Raw genomic sequence first — 14,597 nt, forward strand, 5'->3', positions numbered from 1 at the left:
TTATAGACATGTTTGGAAGAGAGTTGACATTAGGAAATTGAATGTACAAGTTTTGCTTTATGGTGTGTGGTCTTAATTCAATTGACTGCTTGTAAATTACTGAATGTCTCTGAAATGAAATCAATTGATTGGATGTGAAGAAAGGATGCTTCTCCCATTGATTATGCATCTCCATTTCAAGTAAGATGGAAAACAGTTCATATAGTACCAATTTACCATTATTCAGTTAACCCATCAATGAATTTAGCCACTTGCTTTATCAAACTTTTAACCAAAGGAAGATGAAGAGAAGGGCATCCTTGAGACCTATAATCAGGTCAAACATATTTAATTTCAACCCCCCACCATATCAGATTCAATTCATGGTTTTTGAGCCTAGTGAGCCTCTTCCACCATTGGCAAACTCCTAGGCTTTTAACTTCAAATCAACTTTTTGAAAGCCAAGTTTACATGTTTGATCAGTTTCTTCACCTATTGCCAATTATGCTTTAACAAACTTGTTTGGAAAAAGAAGGGAACAGAGAAAAGCATGTGGAAAAACTAGCTAGAAAAGCAAAAGCCTGCTAAAGATGAGAACAATATCTTATTGTTTGATGCTATTAAAGCTAGACATGATTCCCCAGTTTGGTAAGAAAAGCACATATTCTAGACAAGCCAATAGTACATAAAGTGAAATGTTTGTACATCATAGATGTGAAACAAGTTTCGATTAAGACTGAGAATCCCATATAGTTTATAATAGCACTGCAACTATTCTGTTAGTGGGGAGCAAAAGAAACTGTTTTCATTGATTGCTGTTCCTATCACAATTCTAACAAGCAGCTGAGAAAAACAGTTTTCAGAAATTGATATTTATTGTCTTCCCACTGAATATATAAAGATCATGACCTTCTATTGCCTTGTATTTCTCAGTTTGATCTTTCCTTTGCCATCAATCTCTGCCCAAGTTTCTGTATGCAATGAGGAGCTCTCTTTCGCAACATTGGTTGGAAAAAACCAGGAGTGGCAAGTTGACAGAACTTTGTCAGATATGGAGCACCAGATACAAGCTGCTTCAGTTCAGAGCACGGAAACTGGAGCAACAGCAGGCCTTAGACCATGGAAGGGTCAAAGAACCTTGCGTCACCGGCATCACCTAAAGAATGTATGTAAAATTACTGAATGTATATAGTCCCTTGTGGAGATTGTAATTAATCAAACAGTGCATGAAAATGATTTGCATGAGACTCTAACAGGTGCATGGCATTCTGAACATCTTGGGATGGGGGTTTCTATTGCCCACCGGAGCAATAATTGCCAGAAATTTCAGAAAATTTCCTTTGAAATGCAATGAATGGTACAATCTATACGTCCTGTGTCAAAGTTCTGGGTACATAGTTGGTACAGTAGGATGGGGAATCGGCCTATGGCTGGGGAATTCTTCAAAACAATACACTTTGAAGACACATCGCATTCTAGGAATCATCATATTCACATTTGCAACTCTACAAGTAAGTGCAGACCTCCTCCTTTCTTTCCGTTAATCAAGCAACAGATTCAGCTTAGATTTTCATCCCACCAAATTTTCTTGTTGTGGGTTCAGATGTCAGCCCTGTGGCTGCAACCAAAGGCAGAAGATGAATGCCGCAAGTGCTGGGAGATATACCACCATCTCCTAGGGTATGCACTGATTGTTCTCAGCATAGCCAACATATTCCAAGGGATCAGCAATGTCAAAAGCCATGCTGCAGAGAAATGGAGGTGGGTTTACGTTGGGATGCTCATTGTTTTAGCTTCAACCGCTGTAGCATTGGAAATATACAGATGGATCAAGTCCAAAAGTCCACAGCAGATGGCATTTGATGAGAACGAAATCTATGCTTCAGAACAAATCTAAGCTCTCCTTTGTGTATACTTTGGCAAGAAGCGGAGGAATTAGGATCTTAGCCAACTTTAATCATTTTTCAGTGACATTATTCAAAATATTTATGCTTTCAATAACAAGGGAGAACCCTTTGCTTAATTTTGTAAATTTATTCCATGCTCTAAGAAGTGGTAATACTAATTTAAAATTAGAAAGTCTATATAGTATTAATAATTAGAAATGTCAAAACTTAAATAATATTTAAAAATGAGCATTTGATTGGTTCGGTTTTATAATATCAAAAATCAAAATGATTAAATTTTTATAAAAATAATTGAAACTGATCTAATTATAATAAAAAATAAAAAATAATCGAAAATTACTTTTTTCAATTTGTTTAATTGGTTATTTCGATTTAAATGAAGGTATTTTTGAGGTATATTTAAAAAATATTATTAATATTTATATAAATATATTTAAAATATATACTATTCATGATCCAACGCACCGCATTATCCCAAGCTTAAAACGCAACCGTCTTGCCTAATGTTGACGCTGAACTGAGGAAAAGGAAAGAAAAAGACAGCGAGGGAAACACGATCACAAGAAGCGCTGATGAACAATCCAGAAGAGTGCGAGGCCAACGACCTGCAACAACGAAAACAACAAGAACCAGAGATGGCAGCCTCATCGGCGGCGATGGATGGGGTGGCAGCAGCGGCTATCCGGTCTGTACTCCAGAGAGTCCACCAGGCCGCTGAACGGTCGGGTAGGGAATCGCAGCGGATCCGCGTGGTTGCCGTCAGCAAGACGAAACCCGTCTCTATCCTTCGCCAAGTCTACGACGCTGGTCATCGCTGTTTCGGAGAAAATTACGTCCAAGAACTAGTCGAAAAAGCCCCTCAGGTTCTTTTTTTTGTAAAAGCATCGAATTTGTCAGTGTTTGTTGCATACAAGAAGTGATTTTCTGTTCATTCATTTAGAATGAAAAACACCAAAGTTAGAGACCTTTTTTGTTATTAACCGTTTTTTATTGTGCAATTGCAGCTTCCAGGTGACACTGAGTGGCATTTCGTTGGGAATTTACAGAGCAATAAAGTGAAGCCTTTGATTGGTAAGAAAGATTCGTAGATGGAAATTCAATGCTTACCCTTTTGTTCTAGGAACTAAAACAGTTGGAAGATTAGTACTACTTTCTTTGTGGGTTAACAGTGTTTTGTTGATTTGGGATTTGAATCATGTTCACATCTTAGTTTATTAGTTTAAAAGCTGCCCCTTTTTCATGCATGTTAGAAAGAGAACTTCTACTTCACTTGGTTTTCCTTGTAGTTCTGGAGAGAAATGTGTGGATTGTATTAACTTATCATTCATTGTTGTGCAGCTGGAGTGCCAAACCTTGCGATGGTGGAGACTGTAGATGATGAGAAGGTAAGTTAAGGTGTTATAAAGCACTCTGTTCCTACATATCAATAATCATTATGGCATAACAATTGATTGATAATGTCGAGAACATTGGTCATAATGCAGTCAAATATTTGTTCTTTTTTTCATCACTCATCAGTCATCACTGAGCACCTTGCTTTTTCTTTTGTGCCAGATTGCAAATCATCTTAATCGTGTAGTTGGCAGCTTTGAAAGAAAGCCTTTGAAGGTCTTAGTCCAGGTGAATACCAGTGGAGAGGAATGTAAGTTTATTATATCATGTTAGCATCAAATATAATGTTGTAGTATTAAGGGTTGCATATTCAAACTTATTCCCATGACTTTGTTATCGAATTTACCAGATAAAACTGGTTGTGTTTTTACAGCCTTTATTTCTATACTATGTTCTATATGTATGGTGCTAGAAATAGTAGAAAAAGACTCTTGATCATTGGAGATGAATATGCTGTGTGATTAGGTTGCTTTCCTGTAGTTTACTTCCTTCAGTTAGTGTGTTCTGAGATTATTGCTCTGCTTCATATCATTGCAGCAAAATCTGGTGTTGAGCCTTCAGGTTGTGTGGAACTTGTGAAACATGTTAGTTTGAACTGCCCGAACCTTCAGTTTTGTGGATTGATGACAATTGGGATGCTTGATTATACATCAACCCCAGAGAACTTCATGGTGGTTGCCCTTTCTATTTTGGTTTTATCTTTACTTCTTTTTGAGTGTTTCTTTATTTTTCTTACAAGACAATTTGATATTGGCAGACATTAGCAAATTGCAGAAGTGAGGTCTGCAAGGCACTTGGAATACCTGAAGAGCAATGTGAACTATCAATGGGCATGTCTGGTGACTTTGAGCAAGCTGTAAGGATTATTTTCATATTACTATCTAGCATTACATTCTTTTAAATGGGCAGGAGAGACTGTTCATCTAATGGATTCTCTCATTGTTTTTGCAGATTGAAATGGGCAGTACCAATGTCAGAATTGGATCAACCATCTTTGGGGCGAGGGAATATCCAAAGAAAACATGAAACTAGCTTACTAGTTACATGACAAGCACGTTCCTTTGATCGTCATTGCATTGTTATAGAAAGGGTTGTACTCAACTCGATCCTCAGGATGTTATTTTTTACACTGGGTTGATGTGGTTCAATCCCAGCCTGTACGGTGGTTGTAACCATATATTGAAAATGAGAAAGTACACTGATCTTGGAAGCCATGGAACTTGTTTATTCCATCCAAATGATGCTAATAAACTGTATTCAATTGATCTGAAATTCAATTCTTGTAGTTCAATTGAACATTTAACCCTCTGGCTTGGTGTAGCGTTTACCTTACTAACATGATGAAACGGGTATAAACCATGAACTAGACATACAAGCAAAGAACTAGTCTTTGTAAAACCTTCCCAAGATTCAACTTTGGGTGCCTTTCAAAAAGATAGGATGAGTGATGAACAAAATAAGATCCGTTCCTACCAGCAGCACTAAATCCTTCAATTCCATCATCAACAACCTCTCGTCACAAGGGTCCTACCATGAAGTCCTCGTCACCTACACGACCATGCTCAACTCTAGCACTCCTGACTCCTACACGTTCCCCAGCCTCCTCAAAGCGTGCACGTCTCTAAACCTCTTCTCCATTGGCCTTTCCGTACACCAACAAGTTATACTTCGTGGGTTTTCTTCAGATTCTTACACTGCATCTTCTTTGATCAATTTTTACTCGAAATTCGGTCACACGAAACACGCTCGCAAGGTTTTTGATAAAACGCTAAACAGAGATGTTGTTCCCTGGACTGCCATCATTGGCTGCTATGGTCGTGGTGGTGACGTGGGCAATGCGTTTTCTATGCTTAATGAAATGCGATACAATGGGGTTGAGCCTAGTCCGGTTACTTTCTTAAGCTTGCTCTCTGGAGCATTGGAGGTAGCACAAGTGCAGGCTTTGCATGGATGTGCGGTTTTATATGGCTTTGAGTCCGATATAGCTGTGGGAAATTCGTTATTAAATGCGTATAGTAAATGTGGGAGCATTGGGGAAGCAAGAGGTTTGTTTGAATTGATGGACCAAAAAGATAAAATTTCATGGAATTCTTTGATTTCAGGTTATGCTCAGTTAGGGAATGTTGAAGAAATTTTGCAACTTTTATATGCAATGAAGATAGAAAATATGGGACCTGATCAGCAAACTTTTGGTTCTTTGGTTACTGCTGTTGCAGCGCAGAGTACGCTTGATATAGGAAGGGTGGTGCATGGGCAGATTTTAAGAAGTGGGTTTGATTCAGATGCGCATATTGAAACAGCACTTATGGTTATGTATTTAAAATGTGGGACAACTGATGCTGCATATCAGATTTTTGAAGGGGTATCACAAAAAGATGTGGTTTTATGGACAGCAATGATCTCTGGGCTAGTGCAAAATAATTTTGCGGACAAGGCACTGACAGTTTTCTATCAGATGATGAAGTCAAGAGTAGAGCCATCTACTGCCACCCTAACTAGTGCTCTTGCTGCATGTGCACAGTTGGGTTCTTTTGATTTAGGGACCTCCATCCATGCTTACATTTTAAGGCATGGATTGACAATAGACATTCCAGTCCAAAACTCTCTGGTTACCATGTATGCCAAGTGTGGTCATTTGGAGCAAAGTTGTGCAGTTTTTGAGAGGATTAATAAAAGGGATTTGGTTTCTTGGAATGCAATAATTTCTGGATGTGCCCAAAATGACCATTTATCTAAAGCCTTGTTCTTCTTCAATAAAATGAGGTTAACCCTTCAAAAACCTGATTCATTAACTGCTGTCACCCTGCTTCAAGCCTCTGCATCTACTGGGGCTCTCCATCAGGGAAAGTGGTTCCACAACTTTGTAATTAGAAGTTGTCTTAGGCCATGCATCTTGGTGGATACAGCTCTGGTGGACATGTACTGTAAATGTGGTGATTTAGACGCTGCCGTTAAGTGCTTTAGGGTGATGTCACAACAGGACTTAATCTCATGGAGCACAATCATTGCAGGATATGGTAGTCATGGCAAAGGGGAGATGGCTTTAAACATGTATTTTGAGTTTCTGCACTCTGGAATGGAACCAAATAAGGTGATTTTCCTTACAGTTCTCTCTGCCTGCAGTCACAATGGGCTTGTGGATGAGGGTCTGAGCATATTCCAGTCAATGGCTAGAGATTTTGGGATTCAACCAGAACTTGAGCACCGTGCTTGCATTGTTGATCTCCTTTGTCGAGCTGGAAGGGTGGAGGAAGCTTACAACTTCTACAAGGGGAACTTTTCAGAGCCCGCTGTTGATGTTTTAAGCATACTCCTTGATGCCTGTCGGGCAAATGATAACCTGGAACTTGGTGATGTTATTGCCCAAGATGTCATCAGGTTGAGGCCTGCAAGTGCAGCGAACTATGTTCAGATAGCACACTGTTATGCTTCCATGAGTAGATGGAATAGCGTGGGGGAAGCATGGTCCCAAATGAGGTCTCTTGGCTTGAGAAAACTACCAGGATGGAGTTTCATTGACCTGCATGGTACAGTTACTTCATTTTTGTCTGGTCAAAATGCACATCCAAAACATGAAGAAATAGTTGCAACACTGAAAACTTTGAGCTGGGAAATGAGTGAAGTGTGCATGAACTTCAAGATGCATCAAATTCTTGATATATTCTTAGAAACTCAGTCGTAGATGAATGGGTTTAATGAGAAAAATTGTCGAGTATTTTAAACATAAACTGTTGGCAAAGAGGTCTACAAAGAAGATGTTCCCTATTCTGCTTCCTTGCAATTAATCAGGATATTAAATGCCTCTGAGTGCATTCACTTGGTCAAAACTGAACAGCAACAAGATTCTCGTACTCAGTTGTTCAACTTCCGTGAACAGGGAGAGAACAGAGAGATGAAAATGACACTGGAACACAACAAAAGCGGTGACAATGGCAAAGGTTAATATGTACGACAGGACACATTATGGGACTGTACTGGCAGTGAAGTAAGGTTGGTATTTTTGGCTTCAATGCTTCTAAACCCAAATAGGTCTTTTCTTTATTTATTAGGGATCATAAATTTCAATTTCTACTGTCAAATTGAAGAACATTTTAGCGTTCGGTGGTCGGGTAGGAAGATCGAATTAATTTCCAAGGTTGGAATTTACTGATATAGTTCTGTATTCTAAAAAATTAATTGCAGTAATAAATTAGTCTGAAACATCCACACACATGAGGGCTAAGACTTTTTTCCGGGGTATATGGTGAATCACATGTAATCCTTTCCTTATTTGTTATACAAAATTGGATGTTGCAATAACAGATTTAGAAAGTTTTCCCCAACTGTCAACTTGTTTTGACCCTGTGCTGGGACAAATTTCCAAGCAATGAGATTAGGAGTGTGCAGCGGTCAGTTGCAACCGATGCAACCAACCGCCACCGTCGATTTTTGTAACCGACGGTTGCTATTTGCAACCGTCGGTCATGCCAATTGGCCTCGTCGGCTGATCGGCTTTGCTCTCGGGGGGACTCCTTCCCTCCCGAACCGATCGAATAACTGGCCGGTGATTGTCTTGGTTTTCATGGATGGTGGAAGTATAAAAATGTCCCTCATTACATACTTTCCCTTTCGCTACCCATAAGGGTAACAGAGTAAATTCGTCCTCAAAAACCCAAAACTTACCTTTCACTTCTGCAGACCGTTGGAGCCTAACTCTCATATTTTCTCCCTTTCCCTCGACAGCCCGACGCCCCTTATTTTCTCCTTTGCCTTGCCACCTCCTGCCTCTCTAGCTGAACCCTAGGCCAGCAGTCGTCTCATACAGTCATATTGGTGCCTATTACCGGTGCTTCTCACTCAAATCAAATGGAGCCCACTGTCTCCTAAAATCACATCGAAATCGATCTACCCGTTTATCGCAAAAACCGATCGAAATCGATTTTGAGGGGGTTGCGGTTCGATCGATTAATTTGGTGAAAATTTTTGATCGATTTTACGAAAAATCGACTAAAACCAACCCACAACCGACTTTGCTCACTCCTAAATGAGATAGAGACTTGAGGTACGAGGCATGATGGGCCTCCAAGGCCACCTAACACAGACCCACCAAGCTCTAAATTTGTCAAAACTCGGAAGAATCAAAAAACTGTCACTCTCCAGCAGTTCAATCCAAAGGAAATTTTCTTTCTCAATTGAATTTTTTTTTAATTTAGGAAACAAGATTCGAATGATATTCTTTAAAATAAAGAGTAGAAATAATCATTGTTATAATCTCTAAAAAAAAGTGGTGAATTTCACAATTCATATTAGTTGTTTATTAAAATACGATTGAATATTTAAATATTCATATCATATTTAATTTATGAGATTTTTTTTATTAAATAAAATCGTAAAACTCGATTGATATATAGCATGATAATCACCATGTGCCAAATGCACAGTCTAATATTTTCTGTATGCATCTTTAGGTGATAGGGAACCTTCTAGTAAAATACCACGCACCTGTATAAATATAAAAGTATACATTGCATATATTTTTATACAAAGATTTTCTGGCACCGAAGGTACAAATGGGGATCACTTGAGGACAGTTATTGCATATCAGAAGTTGAATTTTGGGCCCAACCTCAGTAATTGCATTTGAGTCCTTGCTTTCTCAAAAAGCCATTATTATAATAAGCAGGATGGAAGGTAAGGTCAATCCCTGTGCTACGTTCCCAGAATCACATTTTTGTATATTAATATTATATTTCATTTGCATTTGCCTACTTCAGAGACTGGGGGTGGAAAAGAGAGGATGAGGAACACTTGTTTTATGTTGCTTCTGGGAACAGCGTTAGGGGTAGGGATCTTGGTTGGAGTTTGTAAAGCTCAGCTTGCTTATGACTACTACAAGTATTCATGTCCGAACGTGGAGAACATTGCGAGAAAAGTTATGCTCGGGGTTGTTTTGACCGACCCCACTGCACCGGCTGCTTTCCTCAGGCTCTTGTTTCACGACTGCCAAGTTCAGGTATTTCATGTCTTCTTTCTTCTAACCATCTAAAAAGCCTTGGTTTTAATGGCTAATGGCGATCCATGGTTCTTTCTATCTACTCTGGGTCGAGAGTCTTGGATGTGCTAACTGTGCCAGTCAACCTTGACCCCAAAGCTTCTTCGCAGCCACTTAGCTCACTTTTTCTATTATTGGTATATTTACAGGGATGTGATGCATCAATCCTGTTGGATTCTGGAGCTCTGAAAGGCAACTCTGAAGTTGTTTCTGGAAGGAATTTTGGCATTAGAAAGCTGGAAACAATCGAGTATATAAAATATATACTCGAAGCAGTGTGTCCAGGGCAGGTCTCTTGTGCAGATATCATTGCCTTGGCAGCCAAGGAATCAGTTTCACTCTCGGGAGGACCCAATATTCAGATCCCTCTTGGAAGAAAGGACTCTACCACTTGTAGTCGCCAAGCAGCTGATACCCATCTTCCTTCACCTGATATAACAGTCGATCAACTACTCAACATCTTCATGTCTAAAGGCTTAAACCTCGAGGAATCAGTTGCCATCATGGGTAATGAATCAGGCCGAGCTTCAGTGAAAGCTAGAAAGCTTTTCGTTTTATGATCTCCATGATTGTGACTTTGCTAATGTTTTTCTTGCAGGAGGGCATACCGTAGGAGGTGGGCACTGCATAAACATCGCGGGCAGATTATATGGTCGACATCCTGACGACCCGATGAATCCTGGCTTTGAGGGCTTGCTCAGATTGTATTGCCCTACCAAAACTCCACTAGCCAACCTCACCATTGTGCCCAACGACAAGACTCCCTTGATCTTTGATAACCTGTATTTCAGAGATGTTTTAATGGGAAAGGGCCTCTTCACTGTTGATTCAAGCATTTCCAGAGATCCACGCACTGCACCCATAGTCAGACAGTTTGCTGCCAACGTTAACCATTTTTTCCAGGTATTTTCTTCTGCATTCGTGAAGCTATCTTCCTCGAATGTCCTTACGAAGGAAAAGGGGCAAGTTAGAAGGAAATGCAACCGAGTGAACTAAGAAAACAAACGATAAACAGTAGCATTCAATCCCAAAATAAGTGTAAAGCTTAAGTCATGCTAGAACATGACTAACTAATATTTAGATAGGCCAAATGCTGGTGCTGTTCATTTGGAATATCTATAAACATTGTAATTATGGAGTTGTTACACTAAAAATAATTATAGAAGATGTCATAGAATTGTCAAGCTTTTCCTAGCATGTGAACAGTATGATCAATCAGACTTCTCCGAACATTTAATTGGATTATGATACTGCTCCAGCAATGGTGTATCCTACTCCTGCAATATCTCTGATCTTCCAACTCTTTATCTTCTGAGTCAAACAGCATTATCTGAGTCATGATATTCTGTTTTGAACTAAAAGCTATTCTGCGTATATGATAGTGTGGTATATCAGCAAAACTTTAGCAGGCATTCTGCTTGCCACCCGACTTTCATTTTAGAAGTTGATGAGCTGAGAGTTAGAGTTGTTCAAGAAATTGTGATTGCAGATCATGAGGAATTGCCTAATAATGCAGAGGCTTCGAAGGGGCCAACCACCCCCTCGCTCAAGAGGCGCATGGCAGCTCCTCGGGAGAATTTCCTTGCAAATAAAAAGCAGGGAACAGATGTAGAGTTAGTTTGACACCACTCTGTCCGGAATTCACTCTCATAGTACACATGGTTGATATCCTGTTCAATTAAGCAACACAATAAAGCATTAGTAGAAACTGGGGACATAAACATGCAAAACAAGGACCCAAAAGAGGGGCCCAATATGAAATAAGGTTTCATTCAGTAAATAAATCAATCTAGAGAGATTATAAAATCAATACATCATCAACGGCTAAGCAAACTTGAGAATCATAAAGATCAAAGCTTAACTAACAAGACTACTTAAAATTTTCTATTTTTTGTTGAAGTAGAAGAATTCATATGAAAAAATATCAGGCCAATACATCCTATAACTTGTCCCAGGCCATGTAAAAAGCAACAAACAGTAGACGAGGCAAAATGATAACCTTTATTTCCTTTATTTTTTTTGGGCTTGCATCTGCATAGTTGAACATAACAGGATGCCAAGCTTTGTTATCCATTTTTGCGGCAGACTGATTCCACAGGGTATAGGTCAGTGTTCTTCGTTCTAGTTCACCTTCAAGCTCACTCATCTAACAAGAAGAGAGAAACAAGGACTAATTAGAACACGTGGTTCCAAATATAACAAATCATGAAAAGCCAAATATAAGACTGAAGAGACCAATTTTACTTATTCAACAACAGAATTCGACTAAGACCATTAAAAGCCAAGAAAAAAAACCATAAGATTGTGGGGGAAAGAAAGTAGGAATAGGACAACTGATTCATTACTTACCGCAAACAATGTCTGCACGTAATGTTCATCTGGGATACAATTGTGCTGCTTTTGAAGTTTCTGCCCAATCAATTAAATAGAAATTATCAACACATTATCAATCACAATATCTGAAACAACACTGAAGGGTATTTGCATAACTAAAGAAAAGTACACCACATACAGAAATCAGATCTCTCTACTAAATCAAAGATGTAACAATAACATAACAAAGAACACTAAAACTGAACCTAATAATTTTAGCCCCCGATTCTCATTTCAAAGAGGTAAAAAAGGCTGTGACCAGTGAGCCCAGTTGCATTCATTAGGGGATTGAACTCACTTACAATATTCAGCTTTCCTTTACCAGTGTCCATAGGAGGGCGTCGCTGCAAACCAAGAAGCAAATCCAAATTTCAGATTCAAGCTCTGTATGATCCAATTTATGAGCACATGATAACAAGAAATTGAAAAACACTAATAGGGAGTTGTGTATGACATCAAGTAGACACCCTAGAAGACTATTTTAGAATAAAGTTTCCTTTTTACCTAGCTTTAATTTGTTTGATAAACATCCACAAACCCTCAGTAAGCAATTCAGTAGATCAACAAAAGAAGACCTATATATTATCATAGCATTTATGCAGCAGCACTACATGCCAAAGAAGAAGGGGAAAAATGACCTCTAAAAGGAGATTCATTGTGGATAGGAATATTTAGCAATAACAAGGACCGATGTCCAATTGAAAATGCAATCATTAGACAATCAACTGCATACCTTGCAGAATTTCTTAAAGACTGGAAGAACAACCTCATCATCTACGATGACTTCTGCATGACTCCTTAACAAAGAGATCCACTGCGAATACAAGTGAAATTCAAGTGACACAATAAATAAGTGTACTGAAGCTCATACAAATGCACAATGATGATGACACAAATATGAGCAATTCATCCATTTGGCTGCTGAAATAAGTTGGCTCTGAAACCAGGACAAAGAGGCAAATAGCTTTTTAATGCAACAGCAGTTCTCAAAGTTAGAGCCAGTTATACGGAACACATATGATAGATAAGAGACAAGATATTCAAAACATCCTCTGTTTCAGACAACGAATTAGACAGGGCTTTTAAGAGGTTCTTTTAAAAATTTGAAGTCTGAGATCAATCCACCTTTCCTTTCATCTTTCTTAAATGTAAAATCATAGCACAAAATAGATAACCTGAGATCCTTTTCGCCACTTCTCCTTCGGTATAACAGGAGACATTTTTGGGTGGTAACGCCCATCCTTTGCATCAAGAAAGCTGCAAAACAAAAATTTAATTTCTTCAAATAAAGACCAGAACCAGCTTAAAACAAATACAACTCCTTTTCTTTCTTTCTATTTTAATTAAAACCATAAGCACAAAATTAAAAAATAAAAATAAAAATCAATGCTTGGCACCTCAAGAATGAAAAAGGCTCGCCATCTACCTGTCCACGAAACTCCTAGAAGAAGACATCAGATATCTGTATATATAGCTGAAGTTGTACAGAGGGACACAACTGCACAAATATAAATTTGTCAAATTGTTATAAAAAAATACTTTTTATTCAATTAGTTATAATAAGTTAAACCCAGAAAAAACTAACTAATTTTAAGTTAAACAATACAAACCTGTCAGAGAGAAGAACAAATCTTTGATTTGCTGGATCCTCAAGAGCAGATTCAAGCAATAATCTTTCTGCTTCTATCATACTCGATTCTCCCCATATCACCTGCAACGCACGTGACATACACTTATTGAAGCTTTGACCAATCAAAATTCTTATTTTTAGTTGTTTTTGTTTTTCGTTTTCAGCTAGTAATCACCTGAATGCTATTAGTCAATTGCCGATCGTAAAAGAAAAGCGACCGCGTAGTCGACTCGTCGAACACGAAGCCAGGAGCCGAGTGTATATAAATGGAGAAATTGGCCACGTCAGCATTCTGTAACAAAGTCCCCACATCAAAAATTTGCTGAAATTTAGCAAAAAGGAGTAGGAAAAAGGAGGGGAAAAGAACAGAACTGACCTCGAAGAAGCTGCCCCAGAGAAAATCGAGAGGGAGGTTGAAGCGGGCAAGGAAGAGGAAGGCGATCTTAGGGATACCGTCGAACGTACCGCCAGAGATTCGAGATCTCACGCGGGCGGGACGAGACAAAGAGTTCGGGGAAGAGAGGTCGGGCGAGAAATGAAGTCGCAGGAGAGCGACGAAGCAGAGGGCGACGGAGAGGAGGATGACGAGTTTCCAGCCCAACCAGAGGACTTGGCGCGCTGGTACTGGAGCTGGGAGCTTCTTCATCATGCTTCTTCCTGCGACCGATCACACTTGGCTTAAAAAAAACACCATCTTTCCTATTATTATTACCAAAAATCGATCAAAATTTATCAATTCAGCAAGAGAAAGGGAGAGAAAGTACATTGAACGGTCTTATAACCGTTTTGACCGAGACAGACAGGAAAAAGAAGGCATTCAGAAATTGTGTGTGGAGTTTTCCTGCGGCTGGCTGTCTTCTTCTCTGGTCCAAATGCTGAACAGGGAAGTTGGGAACCAAGTACATGTTCTCTTCCTTACAGACAGACCGCCATCTCAAACGTCACCGTACGATTATTTAAACTATATGCCTGATTTTGGGCCAGTTGTTGGGCTGGTCGGCGGCCCATCCCCATTTAATTGAGTCAGAAGCTACACTGTGCACTCAAAGAATTATAATTTATTATTTTTTGGTCTTTATTTGTTTTTTTTTTAATTTTTACAGAAATTAAGATAAAAATTATTTTAAATTTTTTTATAATATAAATATTCAATACTTTTTAATATAAAAAATAAAAATACATCGAAAAATAATTCAAATACTTAAGAGATTATGTGTAGTTTGCTTCTAAGATTAAACCTCATATTTTAAAATAACAAATTCAGATAAAAAATCTTGAAGGTTCA

General features: G+C 38.7%; 5 protein-coding genes across 7 annotated transcripts; 4 read left to right on the top strand and 1 right to left on the bottom strand.

Moving 5' to 3' along the window:
- Nucleotides 1-769: 769 nt before the first annotated feature.
- Nucleotides 770-2,002, top strand: LOC18597203 (cytochrome b561 and DOMON domain-containing protein At5g35735-like). The gene is made up of 3 exons (XM_007026084.3): nucleotides 770-1,144; nucleotides 1,236-1,490; nucleotides 1,583-2,002. Exons 1-3 carry the CDS (start codon nucleotides 884-886, stop codon nucleotides 1,874-1,876), a joined length of 810 nt encoding a protein of 269 aa, XP_007026146.3. The 5' UTR covers nucleotides 770-883; the 3' UTR covers nucleotides 1,877-2,002.
- A 393-nt stretch (nucleotides 2,003-2,395) lies between these two features.
- Nucleotides 2,396-4,550, top strand: LOC18597204 (Putative pyridoxal phosphate-dependent enzyme, YBL036C type). The gene is made up of 7 exons (XM_007026085.3): nucleotides 2,396-2,749; nucleotides 2,891-2,957; nucleotides 3,225-3,271; nucleotides 3,441-3,528; nucleotides 3,816-3,949; nucleotides 4,036-4,134; nucleotides 4,230-4,550. Exons 1-7 carry the CDS (start codon nucleotides 2,459-2,461, stop codon nucleotides 4,302-4,304), a joined length of 801 nt encoding a protein of 266 aa, XP_007026147.3. The 5' UTR covers nucleotides 2,396-2,458; the 3' UTR covers nucleotides 4,305-4,550.
- A 132-nt stretch (nucleotides 4,551-4,682) lies between these two features.
- Nucleotides 4,683-7,095, top strand: LOC108662624 (Tetratricopeptide repeat (TPR)-like superfamily protein). The gene has a single exon (XM_018123976.2). The coding sequence runs from the start codon at nucleotides 4,726-4,728 to the stop codon at nucleotides 6,958-6,960; it is 2,235 nt and encodes a 744-aa protein (XP_017979465.2). The 5' UTR covers nucleotides 4,683-4,725; the 3' UTR covers nucleotides 6,961-7,095.
- A 1,940-nt stretch (nucleotides 7,096-9,035) lies between these two features.
- LOC18597205 (peroxidase 29-like) lies at nucleotides 9,036-10,493 on the top strand. The gene is made up of 3 exons (XM_088807702.1): nucleotides 9,036-9,270; nucleotides 9,459-9,816; nucleotides 9,908-10,493. The coding sequence occupies exons 1-3, from the start codon at nucleotides 9,055-9,057 to the stop codon at nucleotides 10,303-10,305; spliced, it is 972 nt and encodes a 323-aa protein (XP_088663828.1). The 5' UTR covers nucleotides 9,036-9,054; the 3' UTR covers nucleotides 10,306-10,493.
- Nucleotides 10,343-14,242, bottom strand: LOC18597206 (glycosyltransferase BC10-like). 3 transcript variants are annotated; one of them, XM_018123978.2, is made up of 11 exons: nucleotides 14,077-14,242; nucleotides 13,689-13,969; nucleotides 13,488-13,604; nucleotides 13,293-13,393; nucleotides 13,109-13,180; nucleotides 12,858-12,939; nucleotides 12,416-12,496; nucleotides 11,985-12,026; nucleotides 11,659-11,718; nucleotides 11,309-11,455; nucleotides 10,343-10,979 (listed from the first exon to the last, which is right to left on the bottom strand). In XM_018123978.2, exons 2-11 carry the CDS (start codon nucleotides 13,959-13,961, stop codon nucleotides 10,800-10,802), a joined length of 1,155 nt encoding a protein of 384 aa, XP_017979467.2. In that variant the 5' UTR covers nucleotides 13,962-13,969; nucleotides 14,077-14,242; the 3' UTR covers nucleotides 10,343-10,799. The 3 variants fall into 3 exon arrangements, with proteins under 3 accessions (XP_017979467.2, XP_017979468.2, XP_007026150.3); XM_018123979.2 differs by having other exon boundaries at nucleotides 13,689-13,984; XM_007026088.3 differs by having other exon boundaries at nucleotides 13,689-13,989.
- Between the last annotated feature and the right edge of the window lie 355 nt (nucleotides 14,243-14,597).

The sequence above is a fragment of the Theobroma cacao genome, chromosome 6 (genome assembly GCF_053813885.1).
Source record: "Theobroma cacao isolate CCN51 chromosome 6, ASM5381388v1, whole genome shotgun sequence".
Taxonomy (NCBI): Eukaryota; Viridiplantae; Streptophyta; class Magnoliopsida; order Malvales; family Malvaceae; genus Theobroma; species Theobroma cacao.

Excerpts from the sequence above, each read along its gene's own strand:
- LOC18597206 (XM_018123978.2), bottom strand. The coding sequence starts at position 13,961 with ATGATGAAGAAGCTCCCAGCTCCAGTACCAGCGCGCCAAGTCCTCTGG. Across the intron at positions 12,027-12,415 it reads TCTTTAAGAAATTCTGCAAG|CGACGCCCTCCTATGGACAC; the intron begins GTATGCAGTTGA and ends CTTGGTTTGCAG. Across the intron at positions 10,980-11,308 it reads AAAAAATAAAGGAAATAAAG|GATATCAACCATGTGTACTA; the intron begins GTTATCATTTTG and ends TTAATTGAACAG.
- LOC18597205 (XM_088807702.1), top strand. The coding sequence starts at position 9,055 with ATGAGGAACACTTGTTTTATGTTGCTTCTGGGAACAGCGTTAGGGGTA. Across the intron at positions 9,271-9,458 it reads TTCACGACTGCCAAGTTCAG|GGATGTGATGCATCAATCCT; the intron begins GTATTTCATGTC and ends GTATATTTACAG. Across the intron at positions 9,817-9,907 it reads GGAATCAGTTGCCATCATGG|GAGGGCATACCGTAGGAGGT; the intron begins GTAATGAATCAG and ends TTTTTCTTGCAG.
- LOC108662624 (XM_018123976.2), top strand. The coding sequence starts at position 4,726 with ATGAACAAAATAAGATCCGTTCCTACCAGCAGCACTAAATCCTTCAAT.
- LOC18597203 (XM_007026084.3), top strand. The coding sequence starts at position 884 with ATGACCTTCTATTGCCTTGTATTTCTCAGTTTGATCTTTCCTTTGCCA. Across the intron at positions 1,145-1,235 it reads ACCGGCATCACCTAAAGAAT|GTGCATGGCATTCTGAACAT; the intron begins GTATGTAAAATT and ends AGACTCTAACAG. Across the intron at positions 1,491-1,582 it reads TCACATTTGCAACTCTACAA|ATGTCAGCCCTGTGGCTGCA; the intron begins GTAAGTGCAGAC and ends TTGTGGGTTCAG.
- LOC18597204 (XM_007026085.3), top strand. The coding sequence starts at position 2,459 with ATGAACAATCCAGAAGAGTGCGAGGCCAACGACCTGCAACAACGAAAA. Across the intron at positions 2,750-2,890 it reads TAGTCGAAAAAGCCCCTCAG|CTTCCAGGTGACACTGAGTG; the intron begins GTTCTTTTTTTT and ends GTGCAATTGCAG. Across the intron at positions 3,272-3,440 it reads AGACTGTAGATGATGAGAAG|ATTGCAAATCATCTTAATCG; the intron begins GTAAGTTAAGGT and ends CTTTTGTGCCAG.